The sequence below is a fragment of the Panthera tigris genome, chromosome E3 (assembly GCF_018350195.1).
Source record: "Panthera tigris isolate Pti1 chromosome E3, P.tigris_Pti1_mat1.1, whole genome shotgun sequence".
NCBI lineage: Eukaryota > Metazoa > Chordata > Mammalia > Carnivora > Felidae > Panthera > Panthera tigris.
The window spans coordinates 18,308,896-18,334,477 of NC_056675.1; the positions used below are offsets into that span (position 1 = coordinate 18,308,896).

The following is a 25,582-nucleotide window of genomic DNA, read 5'->3' on the forward strand; positions in this document are numbered from 1 at the left end:
TATGTTTTCAGGATGTTACTATGTGATGTCACAGGTACTTTTCATCGCTTAATATTTGCCTTTTGCTTTGCTTATGATATCTAAGCTCACTGTTGCTCACGTGGTGAAGGCAACACTGTATTTGATCCATGCCGTGACACACGTTCTTACGTCTTTGCCATCAGCTGTGACTTATTCTCGATGTGTCCCGCAGTCACTGCCAAGTCGCGTTAGAGTTGTCATCACCTGTGCGAGTGGATGTGGTCATTGTTGCTTGCGGCAGGGCCGGATGACTACACCGTCAGCTCTTGGGTGCTTCTGCCCACGTGCCTTTTAAGGGCCATTTGCAGAAGGAGCACAAATCCTGATGCTGTTGGAGAACCATCCATGGATACCTCCTGATGAGATCAAGCAAGGCTCAGTAACAAAACCTGCACCTGGACGGTCGGCAGCGTGGAAGGAAATCTTGGAGAGGATGATGGTGATCTCTTGGGGATGCAGCCTTGCCAATGCCCTTGGCGGCCCGAAGGTCAATATTGTGTGGAAACTCACAGGTACCCCAGAAGGGAAGACTTAACCCTCTTACTGCATTCATCCATTTCCTTTCAATCCGCTCAAATAAGCATAAAAGGGCTTTTGCAGGAGCGTCTGGTGGCTCAGTCAACAGAGCATGCAACTCTGGATGTGGTTGTGAGCTCAGGCCCCACGTTGCACACAGAGCCTACTTGAAAACTAATTAAACAAACAAACGGGCTTTTTCCAACAAGCACAAAATTAAAATTGTAAGCAATAAGAAAAACATTAACTAACTGGCAGTGTTTCTTCTTTCCTTTTTCAGTCTTATAATTGATAATGTCTTAGATGAAATATGGCATATAGTTCATGGAGAAAGAGTTTAAAACATAGAGATAAAACACACACACCAGAAATCGCCAGTACCCTAGTACTTGTCCTTAGATACGCACATACGCACATACACGTGTTCACGGGCACATTGGCTACATCGGTTTTTGGCCTAACATTTTTCCCTTCACGGTGTCTTGAACGTCTTGGCATGGCTGATCCTTCTAGTTCATATCTGAGATGACCGGTTAGTGGTTCCTTGTGTGGATCCACCATGTTCAGCTGGACTCCCAGGGGTGACAGAATTCTAAGCTCTGAAACAGGTTGCCCATCTCCCTTTGGAACTCCCCATCAGCAGTGCCCGCTAGTTCTTTGACCCGTACTCTTCTTAGCAGTGCTCTGTAAATCTTCTCGTGTTAGCCACTCTGAAGGGCAGATCAGTGACATCCTTTTCCTCCCAGAAACCACTGGCAGTCTTCTAGATCTGGAGACCAGAAGGAGACGCATGTTGGAGACATTAGAAAGTGGGAGTCGTAAGGACTCGTGACCGGATACGTTTGTGTTCTGTCCCCACCTGTTACGTTTGTGCACCTCGCCGTGGTTTGGGGCCGCTGCACGTGGCTGCAGAGGTCTCTCCCTGGCTCCCACCACCCGCCTCTCTAGTTTCTCCTGTTTCCCCGCTGTTCCCCAGCCTCCCTACCGACTTTCTGTTCCTGGAACATTCCAAGGCGGTTCCTGTCCAGAGCATTTCTGTCTGCTCTTCCTCCTGTCTAGAACGCCTTTTGCACAGCTTTCTCCGGTTCTGTAAGCACCCAACTCAGCCCATTCCCTTTTCAGAGAGGCTTTCCCTCTCACATTCTCTAACGTAGGTCCGTCCGTCCTCCATGCTGTTGTCTTTCATCTGTCACAAGCCCTTCCTTATCTTTGTGTCTGGTTCACTACTGTGTCCCCAATGGCTGGCACTTAGCAGACACTCACCAAAGATGGCTTGATGGAATCAATAGTATTAGCTTGACAGAGGATACGGTTGAGAGGAGCGGAAACTGCTCCTTGTCATCCAGAGGAGGGCGGTAGCAAGTCCAACGCAGAGCTTGTGGAGGGGGGCAACTCGATCAGCTTTTCAGCAGCTAGGGCTGCTGGGCATTGGAGTGAGTGCCTTCTTTGTGGTGCGTGGTCAGGCAGTGGCTTGGTGTTGTTGAAGGATTCTGGCATCGGATGTCAGGGCTGACCAGGTCAGTTCCAAGGCCCCCTCCAACCCTTACGTCCATGTTTGATGTTCGCATCACTAGTCTGTGGTTCTTGGACTGCAGACACGGCCTTTACCACTAGATGGCACCAGGTGATTCCTTTGAGGCCGGTGCTCCTCAAATCTGCCAACAGGGAGAACACCATCTTCTCTCTTTTTTTACTTATGGAAGTATAGTTGACATACAATGCTACATTAATTTCAGGCGTGCAACATAGTGATTTGACAAATCTACATATTACTCAGCACTCACCACAGTTAGGTGTCGTCACATCTGTCACCGTACTAACAGTATTATTGACTGGATTCCCTATATTCCACTTTTCATCTTTGTGCGTTACTTATATGACTGGAAGTTTGTACTTCTTAAGCCCTCTTTGCCTATTTTGTCCATCCCCCCGCCCCCTCTGGCAACCACCACCTTGTTCTCTGTGTTTAAGAGTCTATTTTGTGTGTTCGGAGAACAGACTTTTCATTGCATTTTACCCCAAACACCCACTTCAACAAAAGCTTCACAAAACCATCTTAACTCTTACAGTGTGGAATGCATACTGATATTGTCTATTTCACTCTATTCGACTGCATTTTCACAGATGGAGACTTGCAAACTACTACACTGATTTTATTATACAGATGGGTCACAATTCATCGTTTGAAAAGCACCGTTTTAGACAGCTGAGCCTGTTCACCCTTGTAAAACTTGGACAGTCTGGGCCCGTAGCAAATCGTGTCCCTTAATGAGTACTTTGTGCATTTCCGTGCTGACTTGCTGCCTCGAGAAGCCAAAAGTATGTGCTTCCTTGTGTGTGTGTGTGTGTGTGTGTGTGTCTGTGTGTGCGCGCGCACGCGGATGTGTGAACGTGGACATGAGAGAGACTGGGGGGGATAGGTTTGTACAGGATTAGCAGCGACCACAGTCAAGGCAGCGGTAAGCCTGGTCAGTGGACGTAAAGAGAAGATCTCATATCTGCCTCTGGGAGCTCAGACTCTAGCTGGGTATCAGTCACTCACCCCTTCCCCCTCAGCTTGTTCATCAAGAAACACGGAAATGAGCTCCTACACTCAGGATATCACTTAGGATGCTTCAGGGTGTAGCAGGTGACAGAAGCCTGACTCTGTTCGGTTTAAGCGATAAAGACATTTAGAAACTCTCAAAATGTCTGTTGAGAGGTAGACCGGGGTGCAGGCCCACAGTGGCTCGACCTTAAGGATCCAGGTTTCTTCCATTACATGTCCTTGTCCGAAGGCTGGTTCCACTCATGGTTGCCAGAAGACCTTAAGTGGTCATTGGGGTTTCAGATCCCTGGCTTAGAACACTAGAACTTTGATTCCCTGTCGTGTGGCCTGGGGAGAGGTTAGGTTACTGTAGCATTTTCCAGGTTGTAGTGCATGCCAGAGGGTAAGCTACAACGGCATTTTCTAGGTTGTAGCTGTTCTGTTTATTTGTTCCTGGTTTTTCCTTTTACTCCATAAGGGACGTGAAATGACAGAGCTGGGGGAAATGCTTAGGGAGTCATTATCGAGTTTTACAAAACAATTCTAGATCTTTCCTGTGGACCCAGAACTTCTGGTTGAGTAGGGTTGTCTGAATAGTTCTGGCCAGTGAGTTTGCCGAGTGAATAAACGGTTGCACGTCTTCTGGGTGAGGTATGAGGTGAGGTGATATGCTCTCCAGGGTCCTGGGAAAGGAATTAGCAGTCAGAATAAAGAGAGGTGACACATGGCCGCCGTGGGAAGGGTGAGAGGAGTGTAAGTGAGCACTGGGCGGATGGCTGAGTCTGTTTACATTTGTAACGGAGTGATAAATGGGAGTGTGTTGGCCTTGTGAAGTAGATGGTTTTCCTCCTTGACCTGGTTCCTGAGAGCCTGAATCTACTGACGTCTACTCACCTGCCTCCTTTTTATCCCTTCCAGGTTTGCAGTAAACATTGGCTACTCTCATGACCCTTACATCCAGCATTTTGTAAGACTGTCTAAGGAGAGGAAGGCCCCTGAAATTAACAGAGGCAAGTGACCCCCTCCCTTCTCACTATTCCCTCATCAGCTGAGAGGCCTGGGGTTTTAGGGATTCATTCGTTTTTTTTTTTTTAAACAATACAAATTTATTATCTTACAGTTCTGAAGGTCAGAAGTCAAACATGGGTCTTACTAGGCTAACATCAAAGTGTCATCAGGGCCGTTTCTTTTGGAGACCATAGGGGAGAGTCTATTTCCTTTTCTTGTCTACCTTCTAGAAACCACCTACATTCCATGGAAGATGACCCCTTCTCCATTTCAAAGCCAGCAGTGTAACATAGGGATTCATTCTTAACATGAGAGTTCCAGTGTTCCTTCTCTCTGGTAGTATATGAAAGTGCTTATTTCCCAACATCCTCACCAACACAGTGTATTATGAAACTTTTCATCTGTGTTAATCTGATCCGTGAAAAATGGTATCTTACAGTAAATTTTATTTTAGATTCCTCTTATTTTGGGGTGAAGTTGAAGATCATTATGATTATTTTTTAAATATATTTTTTAAATGTTTATTTTGAGAGAGAGAGAGAGCGAGAGTTCACTTGCTTGCAAGCAGGGAGGGGCAGAGGGAGAGAGGGAGAAAGAGAGAGAATCCCAAGCAGGCTCCATGCTGTCAGCACAGAACCCGATGTGGGGCTCAAACCCTTGAACCGTGAGATCATGACCTGAGCTGAAATCAGGATTCGGACACTTGCTTAGCCCACTGAGCCACCCAGGTGCCCCAAGATCATTTTTATATGTTGAAGAGCCATTTATATGTCTTTTACTGTGGACTGTCTGTTCATGGAAGGAATGACTTTTTTTGGCCTTGTTAAAGTGATAGTAACAGTGTTAGGCTGTACAAGTGATTTCTATCAAGGCAGTGAAAGGATTTGAGACAGGAGGGTGACTTAGTCTCAGCCAGATTGAGAAATTGGCCAAATGACCCTAGTTCTTGTGGGTGCAGGGCATCTTGGCCCTAAAGATGGATCCTATGGGTAGTTTCGATGAGAAATGCAAGAAATTTTAAAGTGGTGCTTCCTGAGAATAAGGACATGGTACTTACTTTGAGCTGAGGGTGAAACCAGGCATCAGTAAGATTGGACGAGGCCTGGCTAAGAGGCCTTAAGCCTCCCTCCCGCGCTCTTGAGGACACCTTCCTAACAGACGCTGCAGAGGCAGGGCCCCAGCATGGTGCCCTGGGTGCTGGGGGCCCTGGGCAGCAGGTCAGCCCTCCGGCCTTCCTTCTTCCTCTCCCTGGGTTGGCATCGCTAGACTAGGGCCCCACAGTAGGAGAGTGCTTCCCAAACAGCGTGTGGGGAGCATTTTAAAAATTTTTCCAATGTCCAGTCCATTGCGGATGATACTCTGTAACCCACGGTAAAAAGGATTTACTAGAAAAGTAAAATGGAAGAGACATGTAACGTTTACTTATTTTTGAGACAGAGAGAGAGACAGAGCATGAACAGGGGAGGGTCAGAGATAGAGGGAGACACAGAATCTGAAACAGGCTTCAGGCTCTGAGCTGTCAGCACAGAGCCCGACAGGGGGCTCGAACTCACAGACTCTGAGATCATGACCTGATCCGAAGTCAGACGCCCAACCGACTGAGCCACCCAGGCGCCCCAAAAGAGACATGTAAAAAGACAAGCTCAAATTATTTACTAGTAGAATCCACAGACATGAAATCCCTATGTCAAACTGCAGTAAGCGTCTAAATGCCACTCAAATTTTGTTCTTAAAATAGTAATACTGTAAGCAGAAGGGCTTTAGAACCCAGATCAATTTTATCTTCCTTTGACCCTCTTTTATTTCTTGTCTCCTCTGTTCCAGCTTCCCACGCCAGAGCTTAACAAGTCAGTTTATTAGGCACCATTTGCCTGTGCACCGCCCCCTGCCCAATCCCGCCTGTGATGTTTTACAAACATCCAGGCTCTGACCCGCACAGGATGGAGATGAAGGGAGCACGCTAAGAAACATGGCTGTCTTTGCTTTGATATTATCTGCCCCATTTCCTGACCCCAGAATACTTTCCAGAGGGTCTCCCAATTTTGAGTTTCAGCCGAATTCTGAGTAGCTTTCACTTAGCCAGGAAAAGACACATTTCTAAGAGGGACATTTAGATCCCATGTTTTGATGTAAAATATTTTTCTTTCATAGGTAGAATTAGGGGGCATTGCGTTTTCCTTAAGGTAGTTGATCCAACCATTAGATAGATTGTGCTTATTTGGGTTCAAATGGCTTTAAAAAAAAAAAAAAAAGGAAGAGAATTTTAAAGTCATTACTTCTCCCATAAGGTCTATGGATAACCTAAACCGCTACCCCTGAAGAAGGGCAGAAGGGTTGCGTTTTGTCCTCCTGGTGTGGTGAACTTTGCAAGGCTTATTTCTAACATCATCACTGAGTCATGGCTTGTCTCTGTCTCTCTCTCAGGATATTTTGCTCGCGTCCATGGTGTCCATCAGCTTATAAAGGCATTTCTAGGGAAGACAGAATGTCCCTGTGAGATTCTAAATCTTGGGGCTGGGATGGATACCACCTTCTGGAGACTAAAGGTAAATTAAAAAATACCGCCCCCTTGTTTCCCCAATTGTTTAATTTTGTGAAGGTTCCCAGCGGGTTCAAAAATGTCAGGGGCGCCCTGGCAACTCTGTCGGTTGAGCACCCGACCCTTGATTGCGGTTCAGGTCATGATCTCTCGGTTTGTGGGTTCAGGCCCCGCATTGGGCTCTGTGCTGACGGCACAGAGGCTGCTTGGGATTCTGTCACTCTCTCACTCTCCCTCTCTCTCTGCCCTTCCCCCATCTCTCTCGCAAAATAAGTAAATAAACATTTTTTTAAATGTTAGAAATATATTCAAAAGGAATGCGGTGACTGCCTGTCTCGCGTCCCTGTCCCCATCTGCTTGCACCTGCTGTGCAACCACTGTCAGCCACGTACGTGATGTCACCAGGGCCCTAGATATGTGCCTTGCTTCTTAGCTCCTGCTGTCACAAACAGGGCTTTTGATCCAAATGCTCGTATACATTCTCTGCGTGTGTGCGAGAGCCCTGCCCAGTGGAGTAGCTGAGACCAGGGGCCCATGCATTTGCCGTTTTGACGACAACAAAAGACTTTACTGTCGTCGTGACGGTGTCTTCAGTATAGCTTGGAGATTTGCAAGGCTGGGTGATGGTAACATGACACAAAGCCCTTTAAAGTTTAGTTATTCATTTTGAGAGAGAGAGAGAGACAGAATCCTAAGTGGGGCTTAGATGCGGGGCCTATCCCACGGAGCACGAGACCGTGACCCAAGCCGAAATCAAGAGTCCGAGCCCAACTGCCTGAGCCATCCAGGTGCCCCTTCATTCTCTGATTTGGTCCCTCACCTCCTTCGTTAGGGTTCAAGAGCAGGTATAATTACACTCACTCACAGAAGAGGAAATGGGTCCAGTTAGTGGCAGAATCAGGACCACAGGCCTGGTCTTTGATTCCGGGCTGGAATTGTAGCACCAAACCTTTTCTCTACAACGATCTCACTGATTGCGTTTTCTTTTTTGTAGGTTTGTACAGATCTCTCTGGGTTCTTCTGTCAGGTCGGTCATGTGGCAGTCATGGGTACGTGCATTTCCCCAGATTCTTGCAGAAGTACACCAAGATAAACTAGAGTGTGTGGGCCTAATGCGACCTGAGTGTGTATTTTGTCCCTCATCAGCTCACCCGATGAGGTCTTTGGTCATCGGTGCCCCCAGCCTCTCTCTCACTGAGGCGAGAAATCAGTGGCCTCAGCACAGCCTTAGTATCAACCGGTTGCCTCTGCATTCTTCATTCAGGAGAAGATAGCTAACGTTTCTGAAGGGCGTGCACATCCGTGACCTCGGGAATGAACATGAGAGCTCTGCAGGTGGGGGGTGGGTTACCCAGACGGGGCAAGGCGGGCTCCGAGAGCTCGTGGCGTCCCCAGGTCGGACAGCCAGTGGCGCTGGAGCATGGAACAAACAACGGACTGCAGTTCGTCCACGTCCAGATTCCCTCCTTGTTCTCTCCAGAGAGCCCTGCGGCTGCTCGGGGGGTGGCGGGGGGGGGGGGGGGGCTCTTTGCTATAGGTCGGCGGTGCCTCTGGGCCTCAGAGAGCACAGCGTGGTGGAAGGAACTGGAAGAGAATGCGGTGGCAGAATGTGTGCGGTGTGAACAGAAGCCACGGGAGAAACTCCTCCTTTGGGCTTGACACCCTTTTCAACGTGGTCCCGTGGTTTGGTCTCTCCCCCCGCCGTGTAGGTGGGTTAATCATTACTAAATCTGAGATTTTTATTTCTTTTTAAAAATTTTTTTTCAACGTTTTTTATTTTTGGGACAGAGAGAGACAGAGCATGAACGGGGGAGGAGCAGAGAGAGAGGGAGACACAGAATCGGAAACAGGCTCCAGGCTCCGAGCCGTCAGCCCAGAGCCTGACGCGGGGCTCGAACTCACGGACCGTGAGATCGTGACCTGGCTGAAGTCGGACGCTTAACCGACTGCGCCACCCAGGCGCCCCTGAGATTTTTATTTCTGAGCAAGGTACACTGAAGCTCATGTGCCCCTTCCAAGGAAAAGCTTATCTGTCAGCAGTGAGGAAGGAGAGTAGTGCAGGGTCTGAAAAATTTGGTGGAGTTTTTTCGTTTTGATAATGACATCAGTCTAAAGGGTTTTAAAAAACCTAAGTTTCTTTTTAGAAAACTGATGCTTGTTTGCTCTGTGGAGCAGGAGCTGAACGGGCCAAATTTAGGCTGCCACCTATGTTGGTAAATAAAGTTTTACTGCAACACAGCCAACTCCCAGTTCCTTCCATCTTCCCTATGGCTGCTTTAGCCCTACGGCAGCAGAGTGGAGAAGTCACAGCAGAGACCGTCTGGCCTGCAAAGGCTAGAGTACTGGCTGTTTACAGCAAGTTCGCTGAGGCCTGTTTTTGAGCTCTGTGTGCTTCTGTAAAAGAGGAGGGGAGATCTCGTCGGCTAGTCTTGTTGTCCGGTGCACCTTCCACCTGGGAGGGTCCCCTGGCTGCACCAGCAGAGGCTTGGCTGTGGGTCACAGGCTTTTTGCTGCCGCTGGTGTGTGAGCTCGTTCTGTATGACGTCAGGCCCCAAGACCAGTCGAAGGGACAGTTGAAGGCTCCCACCTTCAAGCAGCGGGTGAGAGAAGGGTGCAGGAAAGCCAGTACAACCCCAGACAACGAATAAAGGGTGAGTGAAACCCTTTAAGGGACCTCAGCTTCTTGGTGTCTCTTGAATCCTATTTCCACACGGCCAGAGGATCAAGGACGTAGGGGGTCAGTCTCAATATGGCAGCCTGTGCAGCGGTCGGCCACGTTGGATCTCCTTTGAGCCTACGGGATACTCTTCCTCACGGTTGTCCCCGGCTGCCCTCCGGTAGCTACGCACGGTCCCGGTTGCCTTCCGTGCCTCCTGTGACGTGGAGCTACTGGCGAGTGGAGTGGAGTGTCGGAAGGGCTCGGGGAATCCCAGAATAAAAAGTTGAAGCGTCATGTCCCACAGCCATTTGTTGCCCCTTTCCCAAAGGCAAGAAAGAAGATGTCTGTTCCTTAAAAGCTCCAGTGTGCCTTTTGGAAGCTTTCCCTCCATGGTGACCCCTTAATCGGCATTCTTAAGAGGGCAAGTAGCTGATGAGTGGGAAAGCTCTTTAGAAAGTCAGAAGTCCTAGACGAGCCATAGGATCGTATGCTGTCCTGCATTTGCTTTTGTTCTCCAGGTCTTCTAGAATTTTAGCGTGTCCTTAACTTCATATCGTGTGAGCGAAATCCTTAGAGGGTGTTCTGGAATTTCCTAGCAAAAGTCATCTTCTGGTATGCTCTAAACGTTTCCTCCAAATATCTTCGGACAGCTTTTTACCCGGCCCTGCCCTACACACGGGCAGGGGAGCGCGGCAGCACCAAGAGAGAACGGTTGAGATCGGTGAGCGTGTCTCTTCTGATGGGTCAGGAGACTGTCTTTGTCTCTGTCTTCCTGTCTCCCCCTTCCTCCCTCCCCCTTTGTCCCCCAGACCAGATCCCCTGAGATTTTCCAAGGGCTGAGGGGTAGCTGGCTCTCACAGTTCTGACACTTGCCCTTAGGGGTCACATCCTACTGGAAAATGCTTGCTTGTGATTGCAGCCCCCCCCCGCCCCCCCGCCATCATGCTGTCGTGGGGGGCCGGCTCCCTCTCTGTCCCTGCTGTCCATCGCTCGTTACTGTGCACGTAAATGGTGTTCTGCGCAGTTGCTCAAGTCAGAAAGAGGGGTGTCATCCTCACCCCAGCTCTTCCTTAATCCCGGCCCACACCTGTGAGGCCCACCACCGGGTTCTGGGCACCAACAAGTGTCTTTTTCTTGGTCTTTTTTTCCACTTTAAGGAAGCGGCTCTGTACTTGTGGAATGTAAGTACAGGTGGATACAGAGGCATTAGAAGAGCGCTTTGGGGGGGCGCCGGGCAGGTCACCAGGTTGTGGAGTGCCTTGTTTCTTTCCCCAAGCTTCAGGGGCATCGGGAGCTGCTGCAGGCAACACGCAGGGTGTCGCTGAGAGTCCAGACAGCGGTGTCCTTACAGTGTGTGCAGTTGGCGAGCTGAGGAGGAGAGAATGCGTTCGTGAATACGCATCGGGGCTGAGGGATTGATTGGACGTGACAGAGAATGTGCTAGGATGGCCAGGGGACCAAGGGGAGACCAGGCCGGGGATGCAGAAGGGGGAGCAGGGTCGTGTGTGTGTGTGTGTGTGTGTGTGTGTGTGCGTCTGCCACGCTTTTTTACTGCAGCCCTCAGTAAAGATAAATGTACACCCCAGGCCAAGACCTAATTCTAAGTACCCATGTCAATAAGGTTTTTAAGTTTATTTATTTAACTTGAGAGAGAGAACCGGTGGGGGAAGGGCAGAGACAGAAGGGGACAGAAGATCCAAAGCGGGCCCTGGCCCCCACGTGGGGCTCAAACTCACGAGCCGTGAGATCATGACCTGAGCCAATGTCAGACACTTAACCGACGGAGCCACCTCGGCGCCCCGTCCCCATGACAGTCAATGATAAAGGCACACACGTGGCACTTACTAAGGCAGGCCCCGTTCTGAGTGTCCCTTGTGTGTACTTATTTCCTCATTACTCCTCACAACCCCGTGAGGTGCTGTCCCTGTCTCTGCTTCGCAGAGGAGGGAACCTTGGCCCAGGGAGTGGAGTGACTTTGGGGCCTCGCGGCAGACAGGCGGTGGAGCTGGGATTCGAACCCCCGTCCCCTGCTCCAGAGCACCTGCCCTTTACTACCCGCTGCATCCTCCCCTCACAGAAAAAAGTAAACGTGTCACAAAACAGTACTCACCCCCACTGTGTGCGATGCTTCGGGATTTTTGCTGTTTTATTCCATTTTATCCCTCAAATGCTGGTCAGCATTGGTGTCCTGACCCTCTCTGATTCATCTTGATCTGCTTTTTGGAAAATTCTGTCAGGTCCTACTCCCCCAGCGCCTCCACATACCCCCACCTCCATCCCAGGCACTGCTCCCCCAGTTCAGGCTCCCCGTGACTTCTTCCCTGGACAGCTGTGAACCCCTGACTCCTGTCCTCCATCCATTCCCCACGTGGAGACCACAGTAATCTGGAAAATACATCTCTGCCCATATCGTTCCTGGATGTCAAACCCTTAAGTGCCCTGATGCTCTTCGGGGCCTAGTACTCGCTCGGTACGTGAAGGTGGTCAGTAAATGTAGGAGTGAATACATAATTCTAGAGCATACTGCGTGTTTTTCCTCAGGATGAAGATCTTCTCCCAAGTAAATATTTTGAAGTGGACTTTCCCATGAGAGTCACGAGAAAGCTGCACAGCATCAAGTGAGTATGGCTTTGACCACAGGAGAGAGCCCGGTAGGATTCAGGGGCAGCGTTCAGGAGGCAGCCGGTCTGAACGCCAGAGACCTCATTTTAGGGGACTCTTCCCTTTTACCCCCTTCCCACCTTCCTTCTGGCCCCAAGATCCCCGTTCCAAACTGTCTTCAAAATGAAATGTCCCCTCCCTTGCAACTCTTCTGTCCGTTAACGTAATTTCTCTGAACACGTAATAGAAATGACCTATAGTGGTTTAATTTTAATCTGAAATTTAAAAAAGTGTTTTAATGTTTTATTTATTTTTGAGAGAGAGAGAGAGGGAGACAGAGTATGAGTGGGGGAGAGGCACAGAGAGAGAGAGAGAGACAGAATCCAAAGCAGGGCCCAGGCTCCGAGCTGTCAGCACAGAGTCCGATGTGGGGCTTGAACTCATGAACCGTGAGATTATGACCTGAGCCAAAGTTGGACACTTAACCTACTGAGCCAACCAGGCGCTCCAATAATCTGAATTTTCATGTGTGCTCCGGCTACTTCTGTATCTCCAGAGCATAGAAAGGGGCCTGGCTCAGAGCAGATGTGTAGTAAATAGCGTTTGAATGAATAATGGGAGGCCAAATTGGCCATTTACTATATATGAGATAGTATGGGGGCCACCCTGAGTCCATGTTTTAAGAATTCTGCAGTTATAGATGGCGAGTTTGTGAATCTTTGCTGAGAGCTTTTGTAGCACCATGTGAAATGCTTCACTCAGATGATCTCATTGAGTCCTCAGAGCCTACTCAGGAATGACATGCTTTTATTACCAGTTGAGGAAACCAAAGCTCAAAGAAGTTAAGCTAATTTCCATAAGGTTTCCTGTTGACAAAGGGGTAGAGCTGAAATTTAAACCCTGACCTCAAGCCCAAGGTCAGATTTTCTCAGTGGTTTTTAACGTATACTTCTTCCCCTTCTTTTTAAATTAGTCATTTAAACAAAATCTTAAGTCTTACATTTAAAAAAACTTTTAGTAAACATTAAAACTTTCACCTTGTCCTTTAAAGATGTGTAATTCCCACAAGCTAGAAATATTTTTCAAGTTTTTTTTTTTCTTTCTAACTTACCCTATGGAATCAAGTTTTCCCCTTTTCCAAATACAAGATTGTATTACACGGAATGTGCATTGTATCTAAAAAAAATTTTTTTTTAATATTTATTTATTTTCGAGAGAGGGAGACAGAGTGCAAGCTGGGGAGGGGCACAGAGACAGGGAGACACAGAATCCGAAGCAAGCTCCAGGCTCTGAGCCGTCAGCACAGAGCTCAACGCAGGGCTCAAACTCACGAGCTGTGTGCAAGATCATGACCTGAGCCGAACGAAGTTGGATGCTCAACCGACTGACCACCCAGGCGCCCCACGTAGTGTGCATTTGAGATGCGCTATGGCATCTGACGCTGTGCAGCCACAGAATACGACCTAGCTTGTTAGGACACCAAGTCAAATAAGAGCAGGTGGGCTCTCACTTAAGCCTAGAGGAGGTTTCTGGGGTGAAAGATGTGTGTATGGTGGTTGCGATACTGAAATCGGCTATCGGATGTCTAATTTTTTGCACATTCTGGAGGAGAGCAGAGTCATCACCTAAATGTTACTGGACGTCAGGTCTGAGTAGGAATCGGTTTGTTTAGTTGTCTGTGATTAATAATGGTTAAAATTTTTAATTGAGTGAGCAGAAGCAGGAAACGAGAGATGGCTTGGAAAACACTGGAACGTTTGGAAACATATCGCTAGCCTATCTTTGGCGGTTTCTACGTCTTGAGTGTTTCATGATCAGTTTGTGACTTGACGTCAGATTCGGAGAGTAACGCTCACTGACCTACTCTGAGAGCTGATCCACTGAATTTTTCATGTGTGTGCCTAGGGTCAGACGTGATTAAGCAGCAGGCCCTCTGGAGTCGCCCTTGCTTTGAGCAGTAGCGGTACCTACTGGCCATTTCGGTAGTGGGTGTTTGCGTTTTTTCAGTAACTAAGCTACTTGACTCATTTCTCTCTCTTTCCCATCTTCCCATAGATACAAGCCTTTCTTATTACAACCCATTATAGAATGACATTCAGAGGACACACTGCAAATTGGCAAGTACCCTTAACCTAAGTAATAGAGTATGGGCTACCTCTCTGCTTTTCTTCCCCTTTCTTTTTAAAGATGGTGTGTGTGTGTGTGTGTGTGTGTGTGAGCGTGCGCGTCTCAGTCTACGCGTGTGTGCACATGACGTCATAGAGTGTATACTTCTGCATCACATCTACTGTGAAGGAACTTGAAACAATTGTTTGTATGGCCCCTCTTAGATGTCCATAGTTCCCAATCTGAAATCTTTTGAAAAACATTTCAGTGAGTTGCAAACATTTCAAATATAGGAGCTTTTTCCCGAAAATCTTTCCTTGGAAAAATCCAGTCCGGCAGCCTCAGACCCTGACTCCTACATGGCTGCTTCGTTGAGAGGGAATGCACATCCCCACCACTGTTGTCTCGTACCTGACCCGCTTCACCTGTTACGTTAGGTCCCTGGCCCCGGGGCTCAGTTTTTCCCCGTAAGTTTTCAGTATGAGTGTTTCCAACAACTCTTTCCTCCCTTCTAAGCCTTTAAAACTAAGGTCACAAACACTCTTCCAGAATGTTCCATCGTGTTCAGTGTGTGTCTGACAGAGAAGTTCAAGGGGCTTATTAACAATTCAGGTCAGAAAACATGCTCAGAGAGGATGGCCTTAGATGGTGGGCACAGATAACACAGGAAACGTCAGGCAACTAGACAGGCCTCTACACCAGCACAGTGCCCTCGTCACGCTCCTAGTGAACAGACTCCCACAGAAACTAATATCTCCTCCATCCTTTGTTTCCCTCGTACCAATTTTAAGTAGAACCTCCTCAGGCTTTGCCACTGGCTGGCACATCTGCTTTCTCTACATCGTAGCCGTCATACTTTTCTGTATATTTGGTTAATATTTGCGTCAGAAGGATTAGCTGTAACGAAAGGGTTAGTTAGCACTTTGCATTGCCTTCGACCCATCAGTGTAGAAGCATGTGAAGTAGAAAGTAAAGACCCTGCGTAATCTCTCCCCCCACCACGATAACCACTGTGCAGGGTGTTTTCTCCTGTGGATGGACAGTGTACCTAGAGGCAGGTAAATATCACGTGTAAGAAAATACACATGTAAATAGAATCCCGTGCCCGGCCCGCAAAAGGTTCAGTAAATTTTTGGTGAAGGAATGTATGCATATATTGAATAAATAAATATATATGATGTAGATCAACATGTATTTGTTGAAAGAGTGAATCTATACTTCCATAAATAAATAAATACAGTTATATGTATAATTTTAGTAAAGCGAATAATTTACACGTACTGTTTTGAAACTTGTTCTTCGTGCATCCTAGTGAATCACGGCTGTCTTCATGTTGCCAGATTAGATCTACCTCGTTATTTCTGGTGACTTTGTAGTACTCCTCTGCATGGAAATTCCATTTTACTTAACGTATTCGCTACTGATGTTCCTTTAGATTGCCGCCTTCTTTATGGTTTCCTATTAAACAGTTTTGTAGAAAGCCTAGTTATATGTGCATATTCGCAGGAATTGCCAGTTCAAAAAATTGTACCTTATGAATTCTAATAGCTACTGCCAAGCCGTGCTTCAAGACCCTTTCGACTAATTTGTATTTTCACCAGAGTAGATGCGGGTTCCCTTTCCCTACACCCTCGCTAACACTGGCTACTACCATTTTAAAAAATTCCTGCCAGTCTGCCAAATCTATGAATTAAAAATTTTTTTGTAACTTTGTTTGTTTTAAATTTTTTATAACTTTGAACGTGCTAGTGAAACGGAGTACCCTTCCTTCCTTCTGTTGGCCTGTGGGATTTCTTGTAAATTTCCTCTGCTCATATATTTTCCAGTTGCATTGTTTCATTTCCTTTTCAATTTATAGGAATCCTTTACAACATAAAGCAATGTTCTTTGATATAAATCCCTCGTCAACTGTTGATTGGCAGATTTCTTTCTTAGCCTTTCACTTGGTTTTTAACTCTGGGTTTGTGTCTTGTGTGGGCAAATTTTCTAGTCCTGTCCTTGATAGTTTTTGATCTTGCCATCATTCTGGGAGAGGGACAGTTGAAATAAAAATTAATGAAAATACAAATGGGAGTGAAAATTTGAGAAAAGTGATAGGCGATGATAACACTGACACATTTTCATTGAAAAATTGCCCTATTTCATTAAACCTTTGAGGCTGTGATTGCAAGAATCACACTATCTATTTACCGTCAGGAAAGAAAAGGTGCTGATAAGTTAAACCGAAACGTTATTGACCGATGCATCCTCATTTCCGAAATGTGAAAGTGAGAAAAAAATACGCATCTTGAAATTGATCATTTCTTAAAGCTGAAATATGCACGAGGTGAAACTTAAAAGTATACAAATGGGCACACAATGAAAAGTCAGTCCGAATGAGTAAATCAAGGGGGACGTCTGGGTGGCTCAGTCAGTCAAATGGCCAAGTCGTGATTTGGGCTCAGGTCAGGATCTCACAGTTCATGAGTTTGAGCCCTGCACTGGACTCTGTGTTATTAGCACAGAGCCTGCTTGGGATTCTTTCTCTCCCCCTTTCTCCACCCTTCCCCCGCTCTCCCTCCCCCCTACCATCTCTCAAAATAAGTAAGTAAATGAACCTCCATGTACCCATCACTGAACTTTTAACTGTGGCCAATGTCATCCGTACCAGTGGTTCTAAAAGTGTAGTCCTGGACTAGTGACATCACCACTGCGGAGCATTTGTTGGAAATACAGATGTCTAGCTTTTGAAAGAATATGACAAAATGTCTACTTCTGCAAGATCTGCTACATCAGAAACTCGGGGGGTAGAAGCCATCAGTCTGTTTTAACAAGCCCGCCAGGTGATTCTGATGACTGCCAAAGCTCGAGAACCACTATAGAAACCATGCTGTCCGATCTCTGTGGGAGTATTTTCAAGCAAATGTTATCATTGTATTTGTAAATACTTTAGAAGCTATTTTCTTTTAAACATAGTATCTCACAAATTGGCACGACATTTAAAGAGTGGCCAGCCGATCGGTACCAATACTTAAATATTTTACCCTTTGACCTCCTAATTCTACTCCTAGAGACCTACTTAACTGGACAGGTGCTTCATGAGGTCTATACAAAGATGCTCATCGCAGTGCCTCAGATGGAGAAAATTTGGAGATACCACAGGCCTAATCGTGAGGGCTTGGCTGAGTAAGTTGTTTTATCCACTGATGGAATGCTAGGAAATCATTACAGACGATGATGTCATTGATATTACTGTTAAGTAGGAAAAGCAGTTTTCAAAAGAAGAATTGGCCCTCTTTTCTTTTTCCTGTGTGATGTGTGGGTACGTATTTGTGTGACAGAAAATGTGCTTATGTTGCGTGTATGGGTTTATGTTGTATGTACAGAAGACTGGAATGTTCTATACCAAAACGTTAATAGTTGGAAGATGTGATTTTCGTTCATTCCACCCTCCTCCTTCCTGATTTTTTTTTCCCTTTTTGCAGTGGGACATGTATTTCTGTAATGGAGAAAAAATAATTGAATTTTGAAAAGAAATCCATTGAAATGATCACCTCTGGATGAATTTCTGTTGAAATGATAATCTCTTCTTGGCTTTCCAAATGGACACCTGTTGGATTCAAAGAGCTATGCCATTATTGGAGCAGATCTCCGAGATTCACCTGAACTCGAAGAGAAGCTAAAGAAATGTAACGTGAATCCACAGTGAGATCTTGTTTTAACCTCTTACGCGTTTGTGATTTCATGCGAATGCGAAATAAGGTCAGCTGAAAGTGCACCATGATACCCGTGTTCCGTTTTTAATTCTGAGATGTTTATCATTTCATTGCTATGAGGGAGGTTTTCTAAGTCTTTGAGAAGCAATGTTTCTCCTGTTTTCACATCAGAATCACGTGTATTGCTTTTATAACATACTGATGCCTGATACCATAAAGTTTGAGAGAAGATAATTATATGTATAGAAACCTATAACTGCAGGGCGCCTGGGTGGCTCAGTTGGTTAAGCGTCCAACTCTTGATTTCCGCTCAGGTCATGATCTCACGGTTGGGGAGATCGAGCCCCATGTCAGGCTTTGCACGGAGAGCTTGGAGATGATATTAAGTATGGATGTGAAAGCAGTTGAACGGAAATTGGCGCATAAGCTATAATCTGTAGATTATTACAGTTGCAGTGGTAACCAGCAGCAACCCGCTCGAATGTAGAAACACGCCATTTGGGCAAATGTGCTAAATAGCCAGGGAAATAATCACTTACAAATGAGGAGAGCTCTTGGGATGCCTGCGTGGCTCAGTTGGTTAAGCATCCAAGTTCTGATTTTGGCTCAGGTCGTGATCTCCTGGTTCATGAGATTGAGCCTCACATTGGGCTCTGTGCTGACACAGCCTGCTTGGGATTCTCCCTCCCTCTCTCTCTGCTCCTCCCCTGCTTGCCCTCTGTCTCTCTCAAAATAAGTAAATACACTTAAAAAAAAATTAATCAGGGGAGCTCTTGATAGGCAAGTTTGTCTCACTCTTGGAGATCTACAAAATGGATAAGGAACAGCGGCTATCACAAGTATTAGAATTACATTCATAATTCTCTGGGGTTCATTTGTGCTCTGTGTTTTCCTCCGTGGGCTGTTTTTGCTTCGCTTAGACTTCTCTTCTGAAAAGTATTAATCCTGTTTTTAATATTGGCGAAGGCTGCCTCTTAAAAATACACTGTAAACGTGTTTAACTTTTCACTTTCAAATAATTCAAATTTGTAAAAAAAAGTTGCAAAAGTTGTACAGGAAATTCCCACGTAGCCTTCTCCACCTGGCTTCCCCCCATGTGGTAATACCGTATGTAATAGTCGGTGCCTTTTGCATTAAAAAGGTTTTTGGAGGGGCACCTGGGTAGCTCAGTCGGTTAAGCATCCGACTTCAGCTCAGTTCATGATCTCATGGTTCATAGGTTCGAGCCCTGCATCAGGCTCTGTGCTGACAGCTTGGAGCCTGGAGGCCTGGAGCCTGCTTCAGATCTGTGTCTCCCTCTCTCTCTGCCCCTCCCCGGCTTGTGCTCTGTCTCTCAAAAATAAATAAACATTTAAAAAATTTTTTAAATAAATTAAAACGTTTTTGGAACTGTTTTTCTCTAATTACCAACCTATTGAGGTTTTGAAACTTTTTTTTCCACTCACTTTTTCTAATCGTTCCTACTGATATAATCTGGGGGTTTAGACTTAGGTTAAAAAAAATTGCTTACTTTAAACTTCCTTTTAATGTTTTTCTTTCTGATTTTCAACTTCATCTGCAACTTGGACTTCATTGTCTATCCTCTGGATTTAGTTCTCTCATTCTTTGTACCATGACCCAGTTGGGTCCAGAGAGCATTTGTAGATATATGCATACATATGTGTGTGTGTATTTGTATACACATACATATATTCTTATTTTGGAGAGAGAGAAAGAGAGGATGTGCAAGTCAGGGAGAGGGGTAGAGGAAACGAGAGAGAGAGATAAGATCCCAAGCAGCCTGCATGCTCAGCATGGAGCGCAACACAGGGCTCAATCCCATAACCCTGGGATCATGACCTGAGCCGAAATCAAGAGTCAGATGCTCAACTGACCGAGGTACCCAGGCGCACCTGGATATATATTTTTAATTTCTTTTAGTGTTTATTTATTTTTGAGAGAGAGTGTGAGCACGAGCCGGGGAGGAGCAGAGAGAAAGGGAGACACCGACTCCGAAGCAGGCCCCAGGCTCGGAGCCGTGAGCAGAGCCCGATGTGGGGCTCGAAGCCATGGACTGTGAGATTATGACTTGAGCTGAAGTTGGATGCTTAACCGACTGAGCCACCCAGGCACCCCTGGATGTATATTTTTAAGTCACTTGAGTTATACAACATTTCCTTGTCAAAAAAAGAAAAAAAAGAAAAAAGGAAATCCTGATGAACAGTAGCAGTGGATGGTCGGGACTGTCAGCTCAAAGCCAGCAGCACTTGTGGGTAGCCTTTCTCTCTAGAGATCATGAGTCCAGGCACTGAGTCTAACTGCATGGGTTACATTCTGACACTAACTACACGATGTTCTTTTCAGCAAATCTCTTGGGTATTTTCAGTTCAGACAATTTACTTGTTTTGAAATTCCCCGCCAATAAAAACGGGCAAAAGTAACCTACTTGCTGTGTGAGAAAAATAGCAACCAGCCGTGAGGAACAGCAGCGTAAAGGGGCAGAGAAGGAGGAGGATCCAGTAAAGGAGTCAGAAGGAGCCGGAATAAATCAGCAGAGCTCACATGATTTAGGGCTGCCTGTGTTCCCTTCCAACTGTAAAGCGTTTAGAGATTTCTGTAGGAGTTTATTGCTTTTCCTGTTTCGTAATTTGTTCGTTACTTCGGGTCTGGTAACTCAGACCGCATGCTAATGTGTCATTGGCTGAAGACTGTTCGTGTTGTTTTTAATTCTTGATGATAAAAGTTTGTGTAAGAAGAATTAGATTCTGTTAAAGGCATAGCAGTATTTCTGCATTTTATCAGTCAGCTTTTGATGTGTACCAAAATCTCTGCAGCCTCAGCGGTCTCGAACAACTCACAATTCAGAGCAGTTCACAAGTTGCTCGGGATTGTGTGAGGGGACCATTTGGACGGGGCTTAGCTGGGTGGTTCTTCCACTGGAGCCAGCTGCAGCTGAGGTCCCCTCGGGTTCACTCCTGTAGCTGAGGTCCCCTGGGGTTCCCTCCTATGTGGATGCCTCATTCTCAGGCACAGGGCCTCCCCTCCGATAGCAAGCCAGCTTGGGTTCATTGCCACACGGGTTCAGACTTCCTAGCAAGAGGGCAAGGGCCAACGTGCAAGTGATTTTCAGCTTCCGCTTGCGTCGTGTTTGCTACTGTTGTATTGGCCACAGCAAGTCACGGGCCTAACCCAGATTCCAGGGGAAGGGAACTAGACTGCCTCGGAGCAAGGGGTCTGCAGGGCCACCTCGTCACCATGTGCGGGCATGCCGGGGGAGAATTTGTAGCAAGCCAGACAAAACCTTGCTCAGTGCTCACGTTGTTACGGTCTGAAACTTTGGGTCACGACGGGGCTCTCCACCTCTTACCGCCCTGATAGTTGACGTGCTATCCGGGGCTTCTCCTCTTCCTGCGGTGTGCACCCCAGGGTTTTCCTGCCCTGCCAGCACTATCCGTGGCTGCCGAAGTGAATCTTGACCATGGACCCAGTCACTTGGGAGCAAGCCTGGGGATGTGTCCGTTTTCAGTGAATTCAGCAATTTCCTAACAAATGCAAACCATCAGCCTCCTCAGGTGTACTAATTGCTCACATGCCTTCCATGATTTCCTAATCAGTATTTTAAAATGACAAAAACCACATGAATGATGAAAAAAACTTTTTTTAAAATATTTATTTTTTAGAGAGAGAGCAAGCAGGGGAGGGGTAGAGAGACAGACAGAATCCCAAGCAGGTTCCATGCTGTGAGCACAGAGCCCAGTGCGGGGCTCAAACCCACAAACTGTGAGATCATGACCTGAGCCAAAAATCAAGAGTCGGTCGCTTACCGACCGAGGCGCCCTGAGTGATGCAAATTTCAGTACTGATATAATAAGGGTAGCGAACTTGTAGAAGTTGCTTGCTATACAGCTGGCACCTTCCATGAGTGTGACCTGTATTAACCTACTTGTCACAGTAACCAGGGTGTGGCGCGTGTGGCCGGTGAGGGGACCGAAGCACAGAGGGATTGGACAGCCTGCTGCCCACGGCCGCACGGCCTCACGGCTGGTAAGTTTCAGGCCAGGATTCAGACCCAGGCAGGAAGACGACGGAGCACGTGCTCACAGGCACCCAGTGTGACCATTCATGCCACGTAACCCTCACACGTCCACCGACAGAGAGTGATGCTGCTTCTTGCCTGCCACCGTTGTCACAGGAGCTCTGGGAATCATTTCGTATAGTAAACTGTTGACGTTTGGGGACAAAGTAATAATAGTGCGCGGTGTATTATGTATGTTTTGTGACATTTGTGCGTATAGATACGTTAATGGTTTTTTTGAAGTGGTAAATGGGGGGCACATGGGTGGCTCAGTCAGCTAAGCATCTGGTTTTGGCTCAGGTCATGATCTCACGGCTCAAGAGTTCGAGCCCCACGTCGAGCTCTGGGCTCACAGCTCGGACCCTGGAGCCTGCTTCGCATTCTGGGGTTCCCTCTCTCTCTGCCCCTCCCCTCGTTCATGCTCTGTCTCTCTCAAAAATGAATAAACATCGTAAGAAGGGGGTTTTAAATGGTTTCTCATTAGATAAGTAACACCACATGCAAAACTTCAAAAAAAAATCAAATAGTACAAAAGGGTATGCAGGGAAAGGTAAGTCTCACTTCTACCCCGGACCTTAGTGAGTCCTCCAACCTGGGAAGCAACACTGCCAGATTCCAGAATTATTCTGCGCATATATAAATGTAGCTAGAGATTTTTTTTTCTTTTTTAAAAAAAAATTTTTTTTTTTTTTTAATGTTTTATTTTATTTTTGAGACAGAGAGAGACAGAGCATGAATGGGGGAGGGTCAGAGAGAGGGAGACACAGAATTGAAACAGGCTCCGGGCTCTGAGCTGTCAGCACAGGGGCCCGATGCGGGGCTCGAACTCACGGACCGCGAGATCGTGACCTGAGCCGAAGTCGGCGCTCAACCAACTGAGCCACCCAGGCGCCCCTAGATTTTTTTTTTCTTAAGGGCAGACAGGAGCATGTTATGCACAGCCCTCTGTACTGTACTTTTCGAGAGTCTGTTATCTGAGAATCATTCCACATCTGTATCTGTGTCTGTGTGTCTACGTCTGTACCTACATCTACTTGGATGTCCTCTTGCTGTTTTCATGGCAATGTAATATTTCATTAAACGACCATGCCACAACTGCTTTAACCCCAGCGGATGGGCATGTGAGTCCTTTCCGTCATAGGTCCCGTTACACATCATGCTGCGGAGTAAACCCTCTTCCACCTGGCGTGCACGTGGGAGTCTACCTGTGGAGCAGCCGCTCAGTGGTCTGACCGGCTCCCAGGCCGAGCGCACACCGCCCGGTTGCCCCGCAGGGGGCGGCAGCAGACGACGCTCTCGTCAGCCCCGCGTGCCGGGCCCGCACCCCACTCCGTTGACTGCACTGGGTTATTAGCAAACATCAGCCTTGACGGCTCAGAAACAGAATACTGTTGTCTGATTTTGCGTATTCGAGAAGCCCTTCTGGCATCGCCCAGCCTCCTCTTTCCCTTCCCAGGTGAACATGGACGACCGACCGGTTCGGACAGATCGTGATCGAAAACCTGCGGAGGCGACAGTGTGACCTGGCGGGAGTGGAGACCTGCAAGCCGTGAGAGTCACAGGTCGGAGAGCAGGGCGGGGACATCCTTTGGTACCCTTAACCCCCCAGGGAAGGGCACACTCCCTTCTCAGATCAGAGAATGTGAGAAGCCCTGTCGCGTGCCCACCTGAACGGGCAGCTGGGGTTCCACGTGGGCTGCTGGCTCGTCACGCTAAAGAAGTCCAAGACCTGGGCCGCCATCTTGGTTTGGAAAATACACATTCCCATTTCCCATACCCTATTAGTCCAAGTTTTCAGTATGCATATTTGCAAACAACATGAACGTAGAGGGAACAGTAGGACGAAAACCCACGTCCCATCAGCCAACTTTGGTGACTCACATCTTTCAATATTGTTTTATTTATCCCCATTTTTTGTCGGTATTGTCATTGGAATATTTTAAGGCACATCCAGAGAGTATAGCATTACCCCCATAAATACTTCCATGTGAATCTCCTACCAGTAAGCATTTTCTTCCCCCACCCCGGGATAACGGTAACATCATTATTGTACCTCACACAGCAGCCGAAACTCCTCCATAGCACCTACTCCACAGTCCGTGTTTGGATTTCCCCAGTTGTTTAAAAAAAAAAAAAAAACAGAAAAAAATTCTATAGGTGGTGTGTTTGAAACAGGATCCAAACTTGGTCCAAACTTTGCACTTGACACGTCGCTTACATTTCTTAGAATCTGTAATAGAGAGTTTAAATATCTTTTATTTATTATTTTTTAGTTTGTTTGGTTTTCTCTTTTTTTTTGCTGAGGAGACACCACCCACCCCTGCCCCTATTAAATAGGTGGGATATGTCACATTACGCCTCGAACGCATTCAAACACTCTTGCTCACGGAGAAGTTCCTTGCTTTATTTCTCTTTAAATATACATTAGTGACTTCTCTCTCATGATAACAATGCATGTTCGGTGTAGAAAATTGGAAAAGAAAAAGAAGAAAGATGGGGGCTGGGACGGGCTTTTGAAAAAGGAGTCATCTGAGACAAGTTCTCATGTGCTCCAAGAGTGCCTTGGATTCGTGCAACAGTGCCTCGTACCTTGCCTTTTCTCTCCGCTGCACATTCTAGAAAGAACGGCTCCTGTCGAACGGGTGGGAAACAACATCAGCCGTCGACGTGCTGGAAGCGTACAGCAGACTGCCTCAAGCTGAAGCGAGCAGGTGCGGATTGGCGAGAGTTAGTTTCACGGCGAACAATTCTGATTGATTAAAGGCATAACTGTCTTTAATGTAAACACAAACACAAAACAAACCTCAAACCTCCAACCCTCACTAGATATACTTGAACCATGTTAATCTGCTAATACAGGCTAAACCACAGCACCTCGAGAGGAACTCATTAGCCACTAACGGAGATAGGGTTTGTGCCAAAGCAGGTTATTTTGGTCAAAACGAGCCGTCACACCTGTCGCACTCCCAGAGCACCCAGTGCGGTGGCAATTCTGCACAATCCCTGTGTTTTGCAGATTTTTTCTTTGAACTTATTTTTATTTTAAGAGAGAGAGCAGAGTGTGAGTGGGGAAGGGGCAGCGAGAGAGGGAGAGAGAGAATCCCAAGCCGGCTCTATGATGTCGGTGCAGAGTCCGAGGTGAGGGCCTTGAACCCATGAACCGTGAGGTCGTGACCTGAGCCAAAATCAAGAGTCGGACGCTTAACCGACCGAGCCACCCAGGCGCCTCTTTGTGTATATATTTTAAAGCTTATATTTAAATGCTCTTTTGAAAAAAATCATACAAGCACATGATAAAACAAAACAGAAGAAGGCAGCGTAGAGTACGAAGACCACCCTTCCATCCTGCTCCCCTCACCACGAGTCTCCCACCTTCTCTCAAGACACAAGTGCCCTTGCCTGTTCTTCCAGAAGTGAGCTACGCGTGTGGAAGCACGTATGTCCCCCACTTGCTCTTGACGTAGATAGTAGCGTACTCTGCACGTTATTTACTCTACAGTTTGCTTTTCGAATTCCACGGTGAGCCTTAGAGACTGTGCCAGGTCGGTGCACACAGACCCATCGCATTCTTTCAGATAGCTGCATATCCTCCAGCTGTGTGAGTGTGCCATAACCTCTTGAACCCAGCTCTCCTCGGTTACAGCTGTGATGCAGCTGTGAGGCTGCAGTCAATATTCTGGAACGTACATCTTTGTACATATAGGGTAAACTCTTAAAGGCAGAACTGCTGAGTGGAAGGGTGTACATTTTAAATGCGGGGTGGGGGGGGGCACCTGGCTGGCTCAGTCGGTAGAGCATGCAACTGACTCTTGATCTCAGGGTCGTGAGTTCAAGCCCCACATTGGGTGTGGGGCCT

The 25,582-nt window shown here is 46.9% G+C and overlaps 1 protein-coding gene and 1 long non-coding RNA gene across 8 annotated transcripts in view; one reads left to right on the forward strand and one right to left on the reverse strand.

The window, feature by feature from the left end:
* On the forward strand, positions 1-23,401 carry LOC122234646 (leucine carboxyl methyltransferase 1-like). Of its 7 annotated transcripts, none has more exons than XR_006212522.1 (6): positions 6,530-6,618; positions 11,812-11,888; positions 17,028-17,142; positions 17,442-17,661; positions 21,604-21,695; positions 23,183-23,401. XR_006212522.1 is itself a non-coding variant. In XM_042971896.1 (5 exons), the coding sequence occupies exons 1-5, from the start codon at positions 475-477 to the stop codon at positions 17,056-17,058; spliced, it is 381 nt and encodes a 126-aa protein (XP_042827830.1). In that variant the 5' UTR covers positions 1-474; the 3' UTR covers positions 17,059-17,435. The 7 variants fall into 7 exon arrangements, 1 of the variants encoding a protein (XP_042827830.1); XR_006212524.1 differs by having other exon boundaries at positions 17,442-17,645; XM_042971896.1 differs by lacking the exons at positions 17,442-17,661; positions 21,604-21,695; positions 23,183-23,401 and adding exons at positions 1-533; positions 3,983-4,074 and having other exon boundaries at positions 6,497-6,618; positions 17,028-17,435.
* The window catches only part of LOC122234647, a 19,074-nt gene continuing 3,677 nt past the window's right edge, over positions 10,186-25,582 (reverse strand). Inside the window, exons 3-9 of the long non-coding RNA XR_006212526.1 lie at positions 24,316-24,475; positions 23,394-23,956; positions 21,019-21,193; positions 15,259-15,435; positions 14,759-14,874; positions 11,381-11,483; positions 10,186-10,638 (exon numbers count right to left, since the gene is read on the reverse strand). This is a non-coding gene — a long non-coding RNA (uncharacterized LOC122234647). The remainder of the gene's footprint in view (positions 10,639-11,380; positions 11,484-14,758; positions 14,875-15,258; positions 15,436-21,018; positions 21,194-23,393; positions 23,957-24,315; positions 24,476-25,582) is intronic.